Here is a 20,045-nt window from a genome sequence, read left to right on the forward strand (position 1 = left end):
ACCAAGAAATACTAAATACCCCATAACAAAAGGACAAGATTTCCTGAAGTGTGCTAAGAATTTTATTGGAGGGAAAGATGTCACCTAAAAGCTACATAAATGACTCAGCTGGGAGTCCTAATTTTAAAAAAGCACATCTCCTTGGAAGTAAACATAATTTAAAGCCATACTGCCCCAAGCTGAGCTACATTTTCCTGCACTGCAACTCAGGCATCAACAAGTTAGCTGATCCAGCTGAAAACTCCCTTTTTTTAGGATAATTTCACAGCCAGATTCCTGAAATTATATGCCAGTCTAAAAGACCAGCATGAGACAAACAGCATTACACTTTAAAAACTTTTATAAGTTTTTAACTTTTTAAACAACAGGCAGGGGAATATGTGCCACTCCTCTGTCATGAAAGGGGTCTGATGCAGTTCAGATCAGAACTGAGGCCTCTCCCTCCCCTAATACACTCATGCTTCTTCTCTGGCTTGTCAAACCCCTCCTAACTGGGTCTGCACTCTTCTGCTGAAGCATGTTTGTGAGAGTGGGAATTTAAACTCAAGCATTGCAGTGTCTCCTGTTGAAATCAGTCCCTCCAATACATGAGAGGTCTGAACTACCCACCAAGCCCGGAGCTTTGATCCCCCTTTTACTGTCAACTGCTAAACACCAGCTGGTGTTTCTAAAAAGCTTTTTGTAGTGCTGCTATCACTGAACCCATCAGATGACTACAGTTTCTGAGGGGTGGGTTGTGACTTACACATCATGCACTCAGTGAAAGATGCTTAAATAGCATTTTCCTGCTTGATTCCAAAAGGAACTGCCACTTATGAATAATGCAGTCCCAAAGAAGAAGGGGAGTATTTTTTCCTTAACAATTAAATACCAAGAACTGCTCACATAATTGAAAGGGTCACTTTGGGTGATGTGCCCTACCCTAGAGGTCAACCACTATAGCTATGTCCCAATGCACATGTACTGGCTCTCTAACCAAATATATTCTCAATTCTTATTTGTGTTAAAAAATAAAAAAAAGGATGTTTTCACCTACTAGTTTCAAATAAAAGGTCACTAACCTAAAAGGCATTCAGCTGCATCCTTCTAGGAGAATCATTTCCACTGTATGTGCAGTGATCAAAATTCCAAAACCCAGCAAAAGCACTCATGAATCATCAAATTAGTGTGGCTCAATCTCATTACATTTGTTTCTTTAATCTCAGATGTATGAAATACGCAACAGCTGCTCTGCTGGTGCATTTTATTTCATCACATTTCACAGTTTCAGGTAATTGTAAAACTTCTAAACTTCCTTTAAAATAGGGGAAGTACCTCAAAAAGAAAAAAAAAAAAAAAAAGAGGAACATAATTTTTAAGACTTCTTGCAAGAAGGCAATAACTAAGAATATATTTAAAGGTAAATAACACAATTTTTTGTTTTCCCTGCAGCACAATCCCAATGTAAATCACTCACTTTGTACCATATTCTGTGTCAAAACCCATCAGGATAATGCTAATAAATGACAGTCTATTAATGGTATGCAATGAAGATTATGGTTTGTCTAATTTTCAGATGAAACTGTGAGTTTGTTTCCTGGACAACACAATGGATGTTAAGCAGTAGATTAACTAAGAATTTAAGAACATTGTATTAAAATAGTTTATTAACATTGAGACAAGACACACAAAAAAATCAGCTTTTACAAAAATAAAAGCGTAATATAGTAATAAATCTTGCCCGCTTAGCAAAAGTTATCACCACAAATTGAGGCTGCATATTGTCTGGTAGTCTTTCACATAATTAACTTGAGCTTTCACCTTCCCAGAGCTCTCTGACCCAAATGTTTAACAGTCTACATCAAACTCCTCAATGTTTCTCTTGTGAAACATTCCCTTTAGACAGATGGATATTATCCAAATACATTCTCTTACTTTCTCAAACAAAACAGTAGCACAGATTTTCTTCACCAGCCTCAACAAGTCTGTACAGCTACTGTATGTCCACTAATTAAACTGTACTTAGGAAAAGAGAATGATCTTTTTACTTAGTCTTTTCTTGTCCACATTATACCGACAGCAAAAAATCTCCCATCTTCCAAGTGTAAAAATGTTCATTATCAGAAGTGACAAGTAAACAGCTTGGGGGGGGTGAATTACTTCTTTTTCTTTTTTTTCTTTTCATCTGCTGCCATTTTTAACTTTACTTCTTCCTCAGAGAGTGCTCCTAATTTCTTCTTCTTTGCATTCTTGACCTTTTCTTTGATAGCTTCAATATCAATCTTTTTCTCAGTGGAGGCTATATGGTAAGAAGTACAAAAGTAACAGACATGAATTTTACTTCTGAAAAATGTTAAAAGTCCACAAGACTTTATACATAAACACAGTAAACTGCATCCAGTGGCATTGGTTAGAACTCATGTTACCTAATGATTTTATAGATCATTTTAATTTTTTAAAAAAATTATTTTATTAAATTTTATTAATTTTATGTTATTAATTTTATTTTATTTAGTTTAAACTAGTATTTAGTATTAAAACTACAAATCATATTGAGTAGAATTTGAAGAACAATTATATAAAAAAATCCCATACAACAGAATTTGAACACAGATGCCACATCCTACAGACATACAAACTATTATCATCCACTCCTCAGAACATAGATGTACTCTCTGGAATTAGCACATAGGCTTGATTGATCTTGCAAAAGAAAAGAAATTAACTGCAGAGTGCTTACATGCAGAGAAGTTTTTATGGCATTCTGTCTTTCTGCAAGTAACTGAAGTGCTAAGATCCCGAACATGCCCGTCCCATCCTTATACTCTGTGGCCATTCAGTAATGGCCACTGTAAGACAAAGGATGAGGAAGGGTGGCTTGGGGAAATATTATGTAGATCTTTGACCCCTGCATGAAAACCTTTATTAGAAACTTCTACAGGGAATGCCAGAATACTGAAGTTAAATATGTAGTGCTGAGCAATGTGGATAACATACTCTCTTATATTCACACAGATAATGGTATTTTCTCTTTCGAGCACAAGTAATGAATTTAGATCTAACTTTCCCATCTCACACACTTAATTGCTAAATCTAATGGTGGGTACCATACAAACTACTCTCGTCTTCTGTTCTTGGAAGACTGAAGGATTTCAGCTCAAAACACACATCAGCCAGAAAAGCACCATATTTGAGACACAGTGCAAACAACAGGATCACTGGAAATTTGCTGCCATCACAACAAAAAAAAGTACTGTATCAATGCTACAAAACACATGCTTCTCAAGAAACACAAACTTCAAAGTTCATAAGAAATTGTGTAATATACTGTACAATATGTAGGTAGTATAACTAACAGAATATCTAATACTGCGAATATGAAGCATAATCAGTGAGAATTAAAGACTTGTTTCTCTAGTCCATTAAAAAAATTAATCGTTTGAAAACATAAGCACTTACTCTGCACACAGTGTGGTTTTACTTTAACCTTTAGGAAGGCTATTTACCCTATTTTGTACCAAAACTCTAAGTTTTTGAAGTAAGTATTGCTTTCTGTTTACTTGAATGTAAAAGTCATGGCAGCTTCACTGTAAAACTGAAAGGCAAAAATTTTAGAAGCTAGTACAACCAATTGAGATTGACTCTTCAACTGCGAATTGCCATTTCATAGGTATAGAATTATTAGCTAGATCATCTTTCTACTGTCCTTGGCAATTCTAGGCATGGATCTAACCAGCAGGATTTTTTTTGCATGACTATTCTTTTTCCTAGGCTGTATTTGCAAAACCACTCAGCCTAGAAATTGACAACAGAAGGTTTTAGAACAGGGGAAAAAAATGGTTACCTTTCTTTGTTTTCACAACTGGCTTTTCCTTTGGTGGGATAAAAGCTTTATTTCTTTCTTCTTGTCTTCTCTTGATTGCATCTGCTTGCTTTGCCTGAAGTTACCAATAAAAAGGTCAAGTAGCAATAGAGCAGGAAAAAAAGAGGAAAAAAAAAAAATCAGATTCCAAGTCAGCAATCAAATGCTTATTAACTAGACCCTGGATTAGTACAACTTTACCTTTATCTCTTCCATTTTCTTGCGTTTCTTCTGTCTTTCTTTCAAAAAGTATTCACCACTTGCCAATTCTTTATCAATCTGTGTAAGACAAGTAGCAAGAAGCCTTAGTTAATTATGCATTATAAGCCAGATGTGTAATATCAGGGAATCAGAACATGACAGAAAAATCCTCCCATCTCTTTTAATGAAGAACACAACTTCAGGTGTGCTATATTCCTGCATAACCTGAAATAAAGTTTCAACTGACCTGGCTTTCTGGCTGTGGAGGTGGGAACGGTGTGTACTCCTTCTTGGTATTTTTCTTCTTGGGCTCCTTGCGTTTTTTCAAGTTCTTCCGCTTGAATTTCGGCAAAAACCTTTCCCAACTTTGTGTCCTTAGTTCAGGATCTTTTGCCAATTCCCTTTTGATCATCAAAGTCTTCAGTAATTTCAGAACATCACAAAGAAATAATTAAAAAGAAAGAGTATTACAGTAGAAGCCAAGAAATTAAAAACTGAAGTTTGGCTAGACTTCCTCACAGGGAATATATTACATTCAAACCTTCCACATCTCACTTCACTAAGAGCAGAGGGGCTTAATTATGAGCAGCAGAACCAGAAAGATGTCCCAAAATAGGGGCAGGATGCACTGGAGAATAAGGTGCTTCCATTTAAACGAGGAACTATCGAGCCAACAATCAAAGGAAAAAGTTTATACACACTTTCCCTTTGATTTTGTAGATACTGCCATAATGTTATTATGGCAACATATCCTAGTAAAATGGAGAATACCAAAGTCAGTGATTTTATAAAGCAGCAGACTACAGAAATTCTCAAAAAGAGATTACCACGCAAACATAGAAATTATTAACATACAACTCTCTGGGAAGAAATAGTATTTTCTTGTAAACAAAGATGAACAGTGGACCACACTAACCTTGATGTTATATATGGGATGTATATTCTTCATCGTGTCCAAAACAACTTTTCTAACCTGTATTGAATGCAAAAGAAAAAGAATAGAAAGCTCAGCAAGTATTACACATGCTAATCAATTAAAATATCAACTATACAATATCATGCTTCCTCTCCCCACTTCTGCCTCCCCCAAAGTAGTAAGACGTAAAATTACAGAAACATTAAGGTTGGAGAAGACCTCCAGGATCATTGATTCCAGCCTTTAAAAAGCTAAAGCACAGGGTTAACTGGAAGGAACAGCAGTTCAAAAATCCAATATTGTATACATTTCTAATAGACTCCAGCAAGCCCCATAAACATTATATTCATGTTACCATGGATCTTACAGTGTCATGAGGAACTTGCTTTTGACAAGCATTCTCCTCCCACATAGAGAGATGCTTTTTCATCCAAGACAAAAAGAGTCTAAACAAAATTCAGTAGCTGATAATACTATGGACATTCATGTAAATGTGGCTTACTAACACACATCTGAAAAGTCAGCAAGACACTGCCGAGGTTGATGGATTTTGTGTATTGCTCACCCTTGAGCTGGGCACAAAAGTTTGTGTTTGCTACACAAAAGACTCATTTACCTCATCTTACCTCTTTTAGCCCACTAAAGGGTCCAAGAGCTGAAACAGTGTTGCCTTGCACCATAATATAACAGTTTGTTAACAGTTCCAGGGCCTACACCAAAAAAATAAATGAAATTAGTAAAGTATGAAGACCTGACACAAATTTGGGTCTTGGTATTGTCTGGTTACTACACCTATAAGAAATACCTTCAGAGTTGATCCTTTTGGCCCAAGAAGCCGTGCTCTTCTTTTTATAAAAGTGTCTCTCTTCCTCACCAGAGAGCCTATCTTAATGATGTCACATGCAACATCATCCTGAAGGATACGAACTGCCTAAAAAGATGCAGGCAATGTCACCTAAATTCAAATGTATTACTCGTAGGAGTCAAGAGAATACTTCAGTTTATTCTTCTCCCTTTGCTTTCAGATATATTTGCTTCAAAAATATATACATTATACTTTACTTGACTCACTTGAAATTCCCACATTTTTAAAACATAGTATTTTATAAGTACTATGAAAGAATTTAAGTATAATATTAAGGTAGAATTTAAGATAAAATTTAAGCATTATGATAGATAAAAACTTTCAGGATTTATTACAGACCTGCTCAAATGGAACACTTCTTGCCAGAAGTTTTATTAAGTCTCTAGCCCTAATGATTGCATAAGGATCAAAAGTCTTCTTAGTGGTCGTGACAGTCATGCTTCCTTCAATTAGATCCAGCGCCGCGTTCACATACTGCAATATTTGATAAGAAACACCAGCTCAGTATCATAATTCAGCTTTGGTAGTAAGCATTTAACTAACAAAATACAGATCTATTTTCCAAAATTTCTTAAGTGACTTTTAGCTTAAGAAAATTCACACTCACAGAGATAAAACCCAGACAGAATATGTGTCACAAGGCCCAAAGCACCACCTCTCTCATCTCCCTGAATTCAAGCACAACAAAGGTGTCACTGCCTGGATGAAGAGATACTGGCAGCTGCAAATACTCTGCTGACAGCATTTGTAAAGAACTGCAAGTCTGACCACACAATTCTTCACCGATTTTGATGAGAAAAAAAATGACACTGCTAATTCAAAATGCAAACACAGTAGAAATTAACAAATATGGTATGAGAAAAGCCACTTGCACTGTTTTTACTAGCTTAAGTAAGACCTGTATGCCCCAAAAGGTCAAGTGCAGTATCACAATTATTAAGATTTCATACATGTTCACCCAAGGCTTTCTGGACAAGTGGCCAGCACTCCTTCAAGTAGGCTTCTCGATACTTCGGGAACAGTGTTGCAAAACTGCTTTCTTCCAGCAGCCCTTTGGGATTATCCTCTCTTGTAAAGGCTGGCTCTTTCCATCCATCTGGCACAGTGAGAAGCTCAGATTCATCAACTGCTATTAAAGAGAAAAAAAAATACTATTATTTTAACGAGATTGATTTAATAAACTGCTGAGTACGGTTTGTTTCCCTTCTGACCTTGGAAAAATTACTGCTTTAAACTATTAAAAAAAAAAAAGAAGAAAAACCTCGAGGGGAGGGCGGGCACACCACAACACGGCACCGCCGCCGCCGGCCCCAAGCACCCAGCAGCCGTCTCTACCCTCCGCGGCGCCCCACGGAGAGACCCTTAACCCGCGGCCCTCCCGCCGAGCCGCCAGCCCCGCACGGTCCCGCATCCCGCCCCCACCTGGCGCCGCTTTCTTCTTGTTCCTGCCCTTCTGCTTTTCTCTCCGCTTCGGCCCCGGCCCGGGCCCGGCCTCCTCCTCAGGCACAGCCGCCATGTTCGCGCGCGCCGGAAGGGGCGGGGCCAGGAGCGGAACTTCCCCCCTCTGTGTGGGACAGCCCGGCCGGCGGCGGCACCCGGAAACACGGACGGAAATACCCGAAGTACTTCGGGAATCCTAGCTAGGGAAAAGGGACTCCTGACGAGACCTGATTGTTCAGCTGAATAATTTACTATTCAGTAGATAAATCTGGATAATAAATAAGTAATTTAATGTTTTCTGGGGGATGCTCTGCATCCTCCTCCCTGCCCCTTCCGGTACCTGTAACTGAGCATTTCCTTCAATGAAGGAGCAAGGATGTGCCTCCTTCTCTCTCTTTTCTGGAGGCCGTGAAAAGCCAGCGGGGTGAAAAACTGGAGGAGACCTTTAAGAACAAGAGCACTCTGAGGCAGGACAGTGTTGTCTTTGGCAGGTGTTCGCTGCATCTGTTCACATAAACCTGCACTCTACAAGGTTTAATTACCGAAATGGTGAGAAAGAGATTTCTATCACCTGATCTATTCCTAAGTAAAATACTAATTTAAAAATCAATTTTGACCCTACCAAAGCCTTTCCTTCGGCTTTGGCTGCTGTTTATCCTCGCCTGCTCCATCTGGCAGCCCTTTACACACCCCTATCTCCCACAACGACCAGGACTTCCAAGGTCCTTTCTGTCTGCAAGCTTGACATGGAGGTGATGCAAGCTTTTAGCCATTTATTTTAATTTCTGTCTGTCGGCATCCTTCAAACAGGGAGCGAGAGCGGTTCCCGAAGAAGGGAGAGAAGCTGACAGGGGATCCCGGGAGGCAGACGGTGCTGGTGGCGCTTTGGGAAGGCTGGCTGTCCATTGCCGATCCCGCTAGATGGCACCGGCCGCTAAGCGGAGCACCCCGAGCCGAGCTGCCGCTTGTCCTGTGCCTCCCGCGGGAGCGACAGGGCCGGCAGGGAGGGATGGAGGGAGGGATGGAGGTGGTGGGGAATGTGCTCCCCCTCCGCCCACGCAGCCCTGCCCCGCACGGCACCGGGCTTTGCATCCCGAATGCCATTGACATTGAAAGGTTTCGTGCCCCTGGACAAGCACAGGGAGGCAAATTTGCCTCTCTCAGCTCTTGGACACAGAAGCTGCTTGCCGGGCTGGTATTCCTCAGCGCTGCAAAGCCTTCGGGCACAGGACGGGGGTCAGCGGCCGGGCCATGCGGAGGAGGGGCTGGGGGTCCCGGGGAGGAGGCGCAGTGAAGTGCATGAAGCGCTCTCACCTGAAACCTGGCCACGTGTTGTGAAGGTGCCGCAAAGCAGATTTGGAAAGATTTTGAGGAAGGATAAGTAGTTTAGTTCTGCTCTTGTTTAGTGTCTGACTGCTCCTGTGGTGCACCCCGCCAAAAAAATCACGAGAGTGGTCTGTGGAAGGGTCATGCCCTCAGCGCTTGGCAGTGGGAATAAACCCCCTGATGGGATGAGAGGAGAGGCTGCAGTCCATGGAGTGCTGAGAATGTGAAGAAAAATTACAGCCTTCAGCCTCCAGCCTGCCAACCTCCTGAGTAGTGCACTTGCTCCACGTGTACATCCCACACCTCTGAGTGGCAGCGACAGCCTACTCGTGTGCCCTCTCCTCTCCTGCGTCCCAGACCCTTGGCCACCTGCTGCAGGAGCGGGGCCACCGACCCCCTGAGCCTCTGTGCTGGAGGAGAAGTGAACGGTGCGTGGGGTAAGGGGCAAGGGACTGGAGCCTTGTGACTTCTAACGATGGGCAACTCTCTCTGGTCCAGTGCTGCACTGAAGCGTGTCTTCGCCTGATCAAGACAGACACACTGAAAATAACAGAAAATAGAGGCAGTAATGTTAACAGGCTTGGAAGATGTGATTTTAGAAGGACCCTCAGGTCCCCTCCTGTCTGATTCTTTGAGGGAGACAATAATTTCTCATCTTCCCGCTTACCTCAGCATCTGCGGCCTGGCTGGATACAAGGAAGCCACTTCCCTAAATTCCTAATTTGGAACAGGATGCTCCCACAGATCTGCTTGCTTCACCAGACAACGACATGTGTATATAATTTTTACTATTCACAGCTCAAATGCAATAGTCAGCTGTTACCCATATGGTGGGGTTACGAAGTTGAGGACAGCTAGCTATGGACAATGGCTACTGAGGGGACAGGGACTGACACTGCTGTCCAGGTGACAGGGATTCTGCAACCCCATAGGGGCAGGGTCCTCTGCACACTGGTTTGAAGCTGAGCTCCCAGGCAGAAGGGACAGTGTGAGCCACCATGGTGGTGGGGCACAGTTACCACATGTGGGGATGCAGTGCTGCTGTAAATCCCTGCCCTCCACCATCCCCTCCCCAGGGTATGCGTGCCCTCCCACCTCTTCCAGGAGCAGCATCTTTTCCAAAAGCACCTTTCACTGGCAGCACTACCATTTTCAGTGTTCTACCCAGCCCAGTGTGGGATGGAGAGGTGCAAAGCGCTCCTTTGAAGATCTTTGAATAGTACAGATCCTAGTCTAGCAAGACCCCTACACCTGCTGGAGCCATTGCTGTGCTTGTGGGGACCGGGCTCAGCTCTGTGTGTGTTTGTGTGTCTATGGGCAAGTGTTTTTTCCTCTTAAAAATAAAGTGAAGGAATAAAACAGCACAGCCTCCCTTACACATGTTTCATCAGATATGATAGAAAGGGCAGAGCACTGCTGTTAGAATGAAGGTGCCTCTTTATTATGCAGAGAAGTAATTATTTCCCAGTCAGTAGATGGGACTCCAGCCACTTGGCACTTTCTTATGTGCCATTTTCCAATCCAAAAGAGCAACTTGGGATTTTGTGATAATTCAAGCAATCAGATGAGCTCATGCACATGGCTTTCATTTGCTAGAAACGCCACACAGATCCCATTCAGCCTTAGCACTCATAAATCCATGTGACACTTTTATCTATTTATAAACTTTTAACAGCAGGTTATGATTGTTATGCAAGCCATTTTCCAGGGATTAATAGGCAGCTTTTGTTGATGGCAGCAAGAAGGGCCATTAACTGCTCTGGGACAGTCATTAATCTATAGTAAATGCTAAGCATCTGGACCATTTCTGTGTAATTAAATAATCAATACTGCCTTTTGATTCAAGTAACTGGAGAATTGTATTTCAAATTTATCTTGGCTTAGGGTGTTCTTAATTCTTTTACTTTACAACAGGGCAGGAAATAGGTACACGAGCGAACAAGATTTCTTCTGGTGTAACAGGCTCCTAAATTATCAGGTATTTCATATAAAACCTGTCAAGTGGTCAAAATAGCATTCAAACTGGCCACCAAAACAAATTTATTGGATTGGATGGAGAAAAAATATAATCATGTGTTTTCCTTTTTCATAATAGAGTACTTTCATTGTTGGAATAAAATTAGGTGACCTGACCCTGGGAGGTAGCCCGGAAGAATTAAAATAATCAAACAGAAACTCTCCCTGCCCAGCCACCCTCAGAAAAGTCAATTTTATTTCATTCCCTGGCTAACATGACCTCTGTGCCCCCAGGCAGATGAGGTTGTGGTATCATTTCTCTGTCTCCCTCTCTCTCTTCCTTTATCTCTCTTGGCACTGGTGTGAGTCACTTCTCTGGGTTTGTTTTGCTCTTGTCTTTGTTGTGGAATCCATTGATCTGCAGAGGTGCTCACAGATGATGGTATTGGTGTCCATTGCAAACCTGGCCAGGTAAGGACACACTGCAGTGGGGCTGCTGCCTTCTCCTTAGGGAGCTTGGGAAGTGCCCCAGCAAGCAGAGTTCATCTTTCCCTTTGAAAGAGAGCAGAGAGGGCAGTACCTGCTGAACCCTAAGAGTAACAAGGAGCTGGAAAATGACAGGGCTGTAAACCATAAATGCATCTTAAAGGGCTGGCTGGAATAGCAAGGCAAAGATAATTTGTGGCAGAAAGAAGAACCCAGAATAAGAAGGAAGAATCTATGGGTAAAAGAGACTGTATCTTTCTCTGGGAAATTACTTCCGTCCAATAAAATTGCTGTCAGTTTAGAGGCAAGAAAAGGATGAGAGCCAAACTGGGAAAGGAATTTAGTGTCATGAAATCAAACCAGCAGGTTTAGATCAAAAGGTCTTCGGAGCAGGGAATGTGCCTAATCATGTATTCATACAGCGACTGAAAGAATGAGGCTATTGTCTTGACTTGAGCCTCTGGGAATTGCCAGAAAGCAAACACCAGACCAAGGCAATCTGTGCCAGGATCTCTGAGATATACACAGGAGGGTAAAAATGAGAGTGAAGGTGAGTGCTGGTCAGGGGTAGGTGTATCAGAAATTGGAGAGGACAAAGGCAGGGGCCTGAGGAGGACAGTGGAAGAAAATGCCTAAATCATTATACTGGTCCAAAGCCTCAGAGGGGAAGAGTAACAAGAGGGGATGAGAAAGCGACTGGTCCCACCATCTTTAGAAAGTCTCCCACATATTGTGGAGAGCAATCACAGGTTCCCAAAGGCTCAGTAGGCACAGCTAACAGATATCTCCTGCTGTTGCAGTATCCATCCTATTTAGGTAATGCCTGGCATGGGCTGTGCCTGCCAGGGCATAGCTGCTCTAATGCTTCTTGACTCCCCAAAAGAGATGTTCCTCATCACCTGTGGATGGTCATGGCAGTAAAGTGCCAAGTGGAGACAGGTGCCCAGAGGCTCGGGTCTGCTGCAGCACTGAAGGGTCCCCTCTGCCAGTGCCACTCCCAGCCCCTCCACATGGGGAAAGGGGATGATCCTTTCTGAATGAGGGCAGGAGAAGCAGCCCAAAACCCCCATCCTCCCTGACAGAGGCTGTGCCGGGACCCAGCCAGAGCAGCACAAGAGGATCTGCTGAACTGCTCTCTGTAAGCATCCAAAGAGCAAACCCGTTCTCAGAGGCATACAATGCCCCAGGGCTCTGGATTGAGGCTGAAGATTCACCACCCCCCTCCAAAGGTTTTTAATATAATTTTAAAGTCATACCTGAGAAAACAGAGTCTGAACATGATTTTTATTTAGGAATTTGCCTGCTCATGTGCCTTATTCTGGAACACTCCCGCAGTCTATTTTTCTCTTGCACTAGAATCTGGACATTATTATGCAGATTTCCACTATAGCAATATTACGGCAGAATAAATAGCTCTGCTATACACGAAGGGGAATCCTATTACATCTTCAGTAACTCTCAGTAAGCATTATCGCTATTATACCAATTGAAGAGACAGAAAACAATTTTTAATTAAAAATATTTATAGCAGGCATAATACCAACTGCCAGTTTCACTATCCAGTGAATGCATTTTGCAGCTGGTACTAATTCTCTCTTATTTCTATGAGGTTAGCCAATATCAGCTGTTCATTAAGCAGAGGACATTTCAGGAATATCCGTATTATATGTTGTAACTAACTAAGAAGTTCTTCCTTTGACAGATATTAGGAAATCAAGATTGCTTGGCTATGTTATTCTGGGAATTCATAATAGAGAGGTCGTTTCCCAGTGATCTGAGTGGGCTGCATCATCAGTTTTATTCAAATCAATCCTACAAAACTGCTTTCCAGCAGATTAGAACATTTTAATTAGCAATATATCTTTTGTCTTCTATCTGCAGTGGAATAGGGGGTGGGAAATTGATTTCAGTACACCCTTTCTTTTACTGGGAGAGCAGCATAATCAGAAGGTGTCAGCAGAACCACAGGCAAATTAATTTTGAGATACAGAGCTTTCTACAGCCAACCACACTGCTTCTCCATGCACTGAGTTGGGCCAGGCTGTGTGGGCGAGTTCCCTGCTGCTGCTGTTGGTGCCAGATGCTCCAGGGAGCAAAGTCTGATAAGGCTCTCTTGGGTGAAGGGCATGACAACAACCCACTGGCTCACCCTGAACATTCTCACACTTCCTGCGCCACAGACCACATAAAACCTCAGTTCTCATCCTTGTTAGATGTATGTATCAGTAAATGTGCATATTTGTAGCGGCAGGTGATGGACGGCTGTCCCTAGAGGCTGTAAAAGCACCTATCTGCCGCAGCAGTAACTCAGGCTCAAAAGGAAACCAGCAGGCAGAGGATGAGCAGCAGAGGAGCCCTATTCCCACATATCTTCCATCCTCCTACCTCTCTGTGCCATAGGACGTGTGTCTGAAATATGGAGCTGGAACATTGCCTCTCCACCGGTTTTGTGTCCATGGAGAGGTTTTTCCCCATAAATGCAGGGATTCATGAGAGTCAGTTTGTCCTTGGTTCGCATTCATGTGGTTCAGGGGGATTGTGGCATGCTGAAGGCTCCGGCCCATAAAATTTAATACAAAACTTCTTGTTCCCTGTATTCACCCCAGGATAGCTGGCAGCCCAGCCAGTGAGGAAATCCCCTGGTGATTTTTCAAAGGAGCAGCTGGGAACTGACAAACCAAGCAGCTCATCATAACCTGGCATGCGAATTGCTAAATCCCATATGGTTATTGTTTTTCGCTTTAAAATATTAGCAGTGAGTTTCAAAACACAGAATTTAGCAAGCTGTGTTTCATCACTGGAAAGATCAAACCCCATTTGAGTCTGTGAAGCCATTTACAACATGCTTATCCTTCCACCTGCAATAGATTTCACAGCAATTTCCCCTGGTCTGTGTCCACAGTGACAGCAGAGGAGCCCTGGGGATGCAGCTGGAAAGATGAATGATGTGAAATGGTGGAGATGGGCATCTGTGAGGGGAGCAGAGGCTCTCCCAGGAGGTGATTCAGAACACAATTTTAATGTAGGGATGTGCTTTCAGTCACTTCCAGGGGAGCTTCCCTCTGCTCACTGCTTGCAGACCGACCTGTGAAGAGCAGCTGCTGTTGCTTAATTAGCCCTGTGAATATTCTGCTTTAATCCATCTTTAAAGCTCACAAAAGCCTATCATGTCTGTGTGCTGCTCTTGCTCTAGGCAAGATTGCACCAGTTATCAACAGCTTCAAGAAGCTGAGATTCACCAGCAACATATGGGAATGTCCAAGCTATTACATCCATTTTCTTTTGCCTACGGGAAATAAGTATGTCAGTCAACTAAAGAACAAATGCTTTCTTCTTTGCACAGATGGCCATAAGGGCTTCCAGAGCACTTTGGACTGGGTGTGTGGAATGCAGCAGTCCTAGATGTGCCTTCCTCACTAGTTCTAGGCCAGCTCTGATTTCAGCCATTCCCCTTGGTATTTCATGGAAGTGTGCAGAGTGTATTTGAGCAAAGTGCCATTTGGCTTCTAAAAGTAGCAAGCAAAGTTTCAGTTAAAAAAACTACACTAGTCAGCCCTCTGGAAAGGCAGTCTGAACAAGTGGAGCAGCAGGCCATGAAGCATTCCTTCTTTTTCCTTAGCTTTTCATGAAATGGCATGTGGAAAGACATAGTGTTATTTCTCAAAAATGTTTTTTTCTGGGTTAAAGCTGAATTTGTAGGTTGAATAACAGTGAGTTTGTACCAGTCCTGGAAAAGGGGAATCCATCAGTGTAGTAAGCCCTACAGTGTGCCTGAGAACCTGATTATCCATCGCTTGGAAAACCATTTTCCTTGCCTACACTGTAAATTTTCAAGGACGTAAACTTCTTCTGTGTTTGTGCAGCAGGGCAATTCGAGATAATCCTGTGTGAGGTACCACCACAATGCAGACTGCTGGCTGCTCAGTGCTGAGTTTGTCATTAAGTTATATCCAATGCGGAAGGAAATACAATGGAGCTGCTGGGTGGCAAAGTAGCTGTTAAAACAACCATTCCAAATAAAATGTCACAGACTGAAGTTTGATGGATAAAATTTCAGTTTTGCATGCCACTGGGTGGAAGAAAAGAGCCCATCTGCTCTCCAAGCATTGCACATTGTTAAGCAAACTGCTCGCAGCTTGGCAGATCAGAAGAAAAAAAAAATTTTAGAAAAGCCAGCCATAGATGAATACAAGATGAGTCATTGAAGTTTGCCCAAAAGCAACATAAAAATGATGGTTCTTGCCAGGAAGTAATGCCAGGGTATTCTCACGGGCTTGGCTCGCCGGGATGGGCAGAGAAAGAGGCAGGGAATAGGGGTGCATTCTTCCGCTGCCCAGGCTGGCGAGGGCCGCTTGGCTGCTCGCTGCGGGGAGAATGTGTGTGTTTGTCTTAGCAGACAAGGGGCACCATTATCACATACCTCAGCAGGGTTGTAGATGTCAACCAAACAATTGGCTTTATTTAGAATATGACATCCAACTGGTGAATAAAGCATTTTGGGTGTCCTGGAAAGATTTTATATACAAACCAGCTGGAATCCCATTGACAGGAACAGCCTCTTCCTTTCCCCCCCACCATTATTTTGAGTCAGACAGAGCTGGAAGTGACTGAGAGGAACTCCAAGAAGCCTGTGCCTTTGAGCAATAAAGTCTACTGGTGCTAAACATCTGACACTTGTTCATTAAGAGAGACCCAGGCAAGCATTTCATCATTGAGATGAGTATTTAATACATGAATGGGTAATGAGAAAACATATTTGTGGCCAATTCAAAAGGCTGTCATACAAGGAGACTCCAAGTCTGAGCAGGTTGGGAAAGCTGCAGGGTGCTTTGGAATTCTCTCAAGTGAACTCACACTTGTAAAGCACAGAGTTGCTGCTGCAGCCTCCAAAGAAAAGTGGAAGTAGAATGGGCAAACAGTTGTGGGGCAGGCTCTGGCCTTCCTTTAGCACAACCACTAGGTTATAGGGAAGAGAGAACCTTACACAGCTTCCCATACAGAGCATCACAGCTGCACCCAACCCAGCGTTCATCCCATCATTCCAGAGCTGCATGGGTTATGTGCTAGGATGTTCCCAAACTCAGGGAAAGTCCATCATAGTAACCCCTTGTACATGTGACTCACAAACAAGGCTGGATAGATGCATCTTCTTACTGTGGCAACCTACCATTTGTTCAAGGAAAATTATTCAAGGTACATATACTCAAAACAAGAACATAAAATGACTGAAGGCCTCCAATAGCTGAAGATTAAAATACATTTCAAATGAGACAAAAAAGGACAGAAACATTCAGTAAAATACTCTTTCTTGACTTTTGGAAGATGTAGGATGCTGATTCCCATAACAGGAGCAAAGCATGTCTTGCACATTCCAGGTGCCCCAAAAGATGAGGGAATGATTTTTTCAGTAATTTCTGAAGTACTGGAGGCATTATAGAAAATTTGAAACAAGATTGTGATGTGCTAATTAAACAGGATGAGTAGGAAGTCAGCGGTTGAATGATTCTCATCCTGAGTGAAACTATGGAGAAGCTTGATGTGCAATTCAGTGATCAAGATGTACTTTTAATCACTGAAGCCATTGTTTCATAAGAGCAAACTGACCTTGTTTAATATATATCTTACTTTTCCAGTTTATAAGTTTGTCTGAAAAAGGCAATTGTGGACATGACAGACTGCTAATCCATACTTGTTGTAACAAGCTAGCTGGGTGTTATCTCAGAAAATCCCCACCAGTATCAACAAAAACTCCCCACTACATAATGCAGGAGAGACCCAGTGGATCAAGCCCTTGGTGATTAACAGTGAGGAACAGTCATGAAATGGACTGCCATGTTTCTGGGTCAGGCAGCCTGGGACAAAGGCACTGGTTCTGTTCAGCACCCGAGAGTGATTCAAGAACCCTGCCAAGCCAGTGTGTGGAAGATGCCCAGGCAGCAAGGGAAATCTGTCATGACATGGCAGTCATACAGAGTGAGCTGGAGCACTTGCTCAGCTCAAATCACCCAAAGTGGAATGATTTTAAGACAAGGCAAGGCAAAACCACACATCTAGGGGTGAGGAATGCTGGATCTGTGTGGTGGGAGATAGGATGCTGGAAAGAAATTACTCTGTAGAGTTTGTAAATTGAAAGAGGTCAAGCAATGCAACTGAAGTGCTCAGAACAATGCTGTGAAAAAAATAAATAAAAAAGATATATGGACAAGAAAATAGCAAGCAACACAGTGATGCTTAAATACAGCCTTGGTGAAGTGATCCTGAACACCTGTGTCAAGTTAGTGACTACATTTCTTACAAAATTAAATTAACTTGCAGAAGAGACATACCAAAGAATTGGACCACAGGAAAATTGCCAAGAGTTTTGTGAAAAAATATCATTCATTTGTCAAAATCTCTAGGCAATACTTCTATAGTGTCTTAAAATGACTAGTATTAAAAAGGCATTAATATTTCAGATAAATTATTCAGTGGTAATATTTAAATTTATTAATAAATAATAAATATCAGGTTTAGGTAGCAGAAATAAGAAATGCATTTTTTTCACAAGTACATTTGTACACAAGTTCAAGTGTGGTTAAAAAGGGGCTGAATATAAATTGCTTCTCCACTTCTTGATGCCATCAGCTGATGACTTTCTGCCTTTCTGAGTGATATGCTTTAGTCTAACACAAGGTATTGATCTCAGTATATGAACACTCAAAATTAAATTATCTTTTCCTTGCATGTCATTGATACTAAATTTCATGACTTAAGATTTGTGACCCTCCCAGTTCTCTCCCCACATTGTTCTGCACATTCAGGGTTGCACCATGGAAACCACAAATAAATTAGAAAATGTAAAAACTTGTAAAACACTGTGGTTAAGCTGCAGCTTTTACTTAGTATTTACAAATCAGGAGAGAGGGAACAAAGGGAGCCAGGAAGGTAGACAAGACATGCCAATTGCAGTACTAAGTGCCAGGATTATTAGGATTATTAGGATTATTAGGGTTGTGGGTACCCAACAAGCTTGCTGGAACCCTGTCCCGTGGGTCAGGTGGCCCCACTTCAGCGTGTGCTGGACTGAGAATCCTGCTTAAATGTTCTCAAAGCCTTTCACTGTAGGTTTGGGCTGTGTGCTGATCCTGTTATCAGGTCCAAGAGCAGGAACTGTGGTCCTGCCAAAATTAGATAAGGGTTACAAAAAAAGAGAAAAGGGCACCAGCAGACACTGCTATCAAACGGAGTGCTTGTTTGTGCTCTTACACTGCTGGAAATCATCAGCAAATTAGGAATAAAAGGAACATGCAGGTGGTATGTTCCCAGCTGAAATGCTATAAATGTCACAGCATTTGTATTGACACCACAGACTGCTTCATCACTAAAAAAAAAACCAAAACAAACCTGAAAAAAATAAAAGGAGGAGGGAAGAAAGATAATATTACAAAGAAGGTAGTTTTTTTCAAATGAAAATAGTCAAACGTACTTAGTTAAATCTACCCTGCAGGAATCTAATAACCACTATAATTGAATGAAGGTCAAAATATAATAGACTAAACAGTAACTCTACATCACTGATAAAAACTATTTAAAACATATTAAATGTCTTATGCCAAAGAATAAATGGGAGCGACACAAAGATGTGAAAGAGTTTGAGCTGTTTAAGTTCATGTTTATGCATCATGTTTCGGAGCAGACCCTGGGTGATGCACAGAGACTCAGGAGTCATTGAGACTGCAAAAAAAAATTGAGAGGGAGAAGCACCATGGGAAATACTGGCAGCTCAGATGAAATTGTGCTCTTGAGAGCCAGCAGTATTCTGCAATCACTCAAAAGCCTCCAGAGTACTTTAGCATCTCTTGGCCTTTGGTGAGTAAGAAAAGCAGGATGGGGCTGGTTTCTGCATACAGCAGTGCCAGCTGGAAATGGGACACAGAGTTGGTAAAGGGATTTTATGAAATCTCAGCGAGGCAACACCTGCCCATTTGACAATGCTCTTCATAGTTAAAATGACTCCTCTGATGTTTTGAATACCACAATGCATCATTTATTCCTTTTCATATAGGAGGAAACTTCTCTCCTTGAAAGCCATGAGACTGTGTTTGGTAACAGCCAGGCTGTGACATCTCTCTGGGGAATGAGGAACCTTAGAGCAGATACCACCACATGAATAATTTGTGTGGCACATGAGAAAGACCAGAAAGAATATTTCACATATCCCTTCAATCATACCTTCCCCGAGGCACCATAAGGCTTACCTCTGCCTTGGAGAAGTATAGTCAAGGCATACATTACAACAGATGTTAGTTCAGGAACATTTTCATACCAGGTCCTTGAGCTGGGAGAAGAGAGCATGACTATGCTTACCCACTTCTACAGCAAGAACATTTCCTCTCGTGACACTCAGTTTGGCTGCCTTGCCTAGCCATCAAGTCCTGCTTCAGATTTGGTCTTCATATTATTCCACTTGCATCAGAGAGCTCAAGGGTAACTGGTTTTTCCTCAAAGTTTCTCTCCAGCAAGATCAATGATTTCTAGTCAAAGGAAAGAGTGAAGGCATCTTCTGAGAGCAGTGCATGTGAATAGACTCATCTCAGCCAAGGGGGTTATAATCAGTATCTTTAATTACAATATAAATTAGCAGCAAGACACTTTCCCTTAAATAACTACTTTTAATCTTGTTACATTTCTTCTCCTTGATTCTTTTGCAAGGGAGAGGTAGACCTTGCTGATTACTAGCCACAAAGATGTGTTGATTTGAAGTTGTATACAGTATTTTCAGAGAATTTGGCTTTTCTTTGTTGTTATTATCCAGAGGGACACATGGTGAACATATTTAAGCCATGACATAACTTAACATACCCTGCTTAGGTCCTTCATTCTGTGTAACAGAGAACAGCAAATAAAAACTGAAAAAGCTAACTCTTTTTTGCATCTTGCTGTTTCTGGATGGAAGGTGAGATTTAATAAAAGTACAGAAAAGTGAAACTATGGCAAGTTGTTTTCATATGTTTCAGTAACTCTTCTCAAACTAC

The 20,045-nt window shown here is 42.0% G+C and overlaps 1 protein-coding gene across 2 annotated transcripts; it reads right to left on the bottom strand.

Annotated features, from left to right (window-relative positions):
• Positions 1 to 1,624: 1,624 nt before the first annotated feature.
• Positions 1,625 to 7,366, bottom strand: KRR1 (KRR1 small subunit processome component homolog). Of its 2 annotated transcripts, none has more exons than XM_015629443.3 (10): positions 7,246 to 7,366; positions 6,774 to 6,949; positions 6,163 to 6,297; positions 5,764 to 5,889; positions 5,585 to 5,668; positions 4,959 to 5,015; positions 4,290 to 4,460; positions 4,043 to 4,120; positions 3,824 to 3,917; positions 1,625 to 2,278 (listed from the first exon to the last, which is right to left on the bottom strand). In XM_015629443.3, exons 1-10 carry the CDS (start codon positions 7,337 to 7,339, stop codon positions 2,136 to 2,138), a joined length of 1,158 nt encoding a protein of 385 aa, XP_015484929.1. In that variant the 5' UTR covers positions 7,340 to 7,366; the 3' UTR covers positions 1,625 to 2,135. The 2 variants fall into 2 exon arrangements, with proteins under 2 accessions (XP_015484929.1, XP_015484928.1); XM_015629442.3 differs by having other exon boundaries at positions 6,774 to 6,952.
• Between the last annotated feature and the right edge of the window lie 12,679 nt (positions 7,367 to 20,045).

This window comes from Parus major, chromosome 1A, assembly GCF_001522545.3.
Source record: "Parus major isolate Abel chromosome 1A, Parus_major1.1, whole genome shotgun sequence".
Classification (NCBI taxonomy): domain Eukaryota; kingdom Metazoa; phylum Chordata; class Aves; order Passeriformes; family Paridae; genus Parus; species Parus major.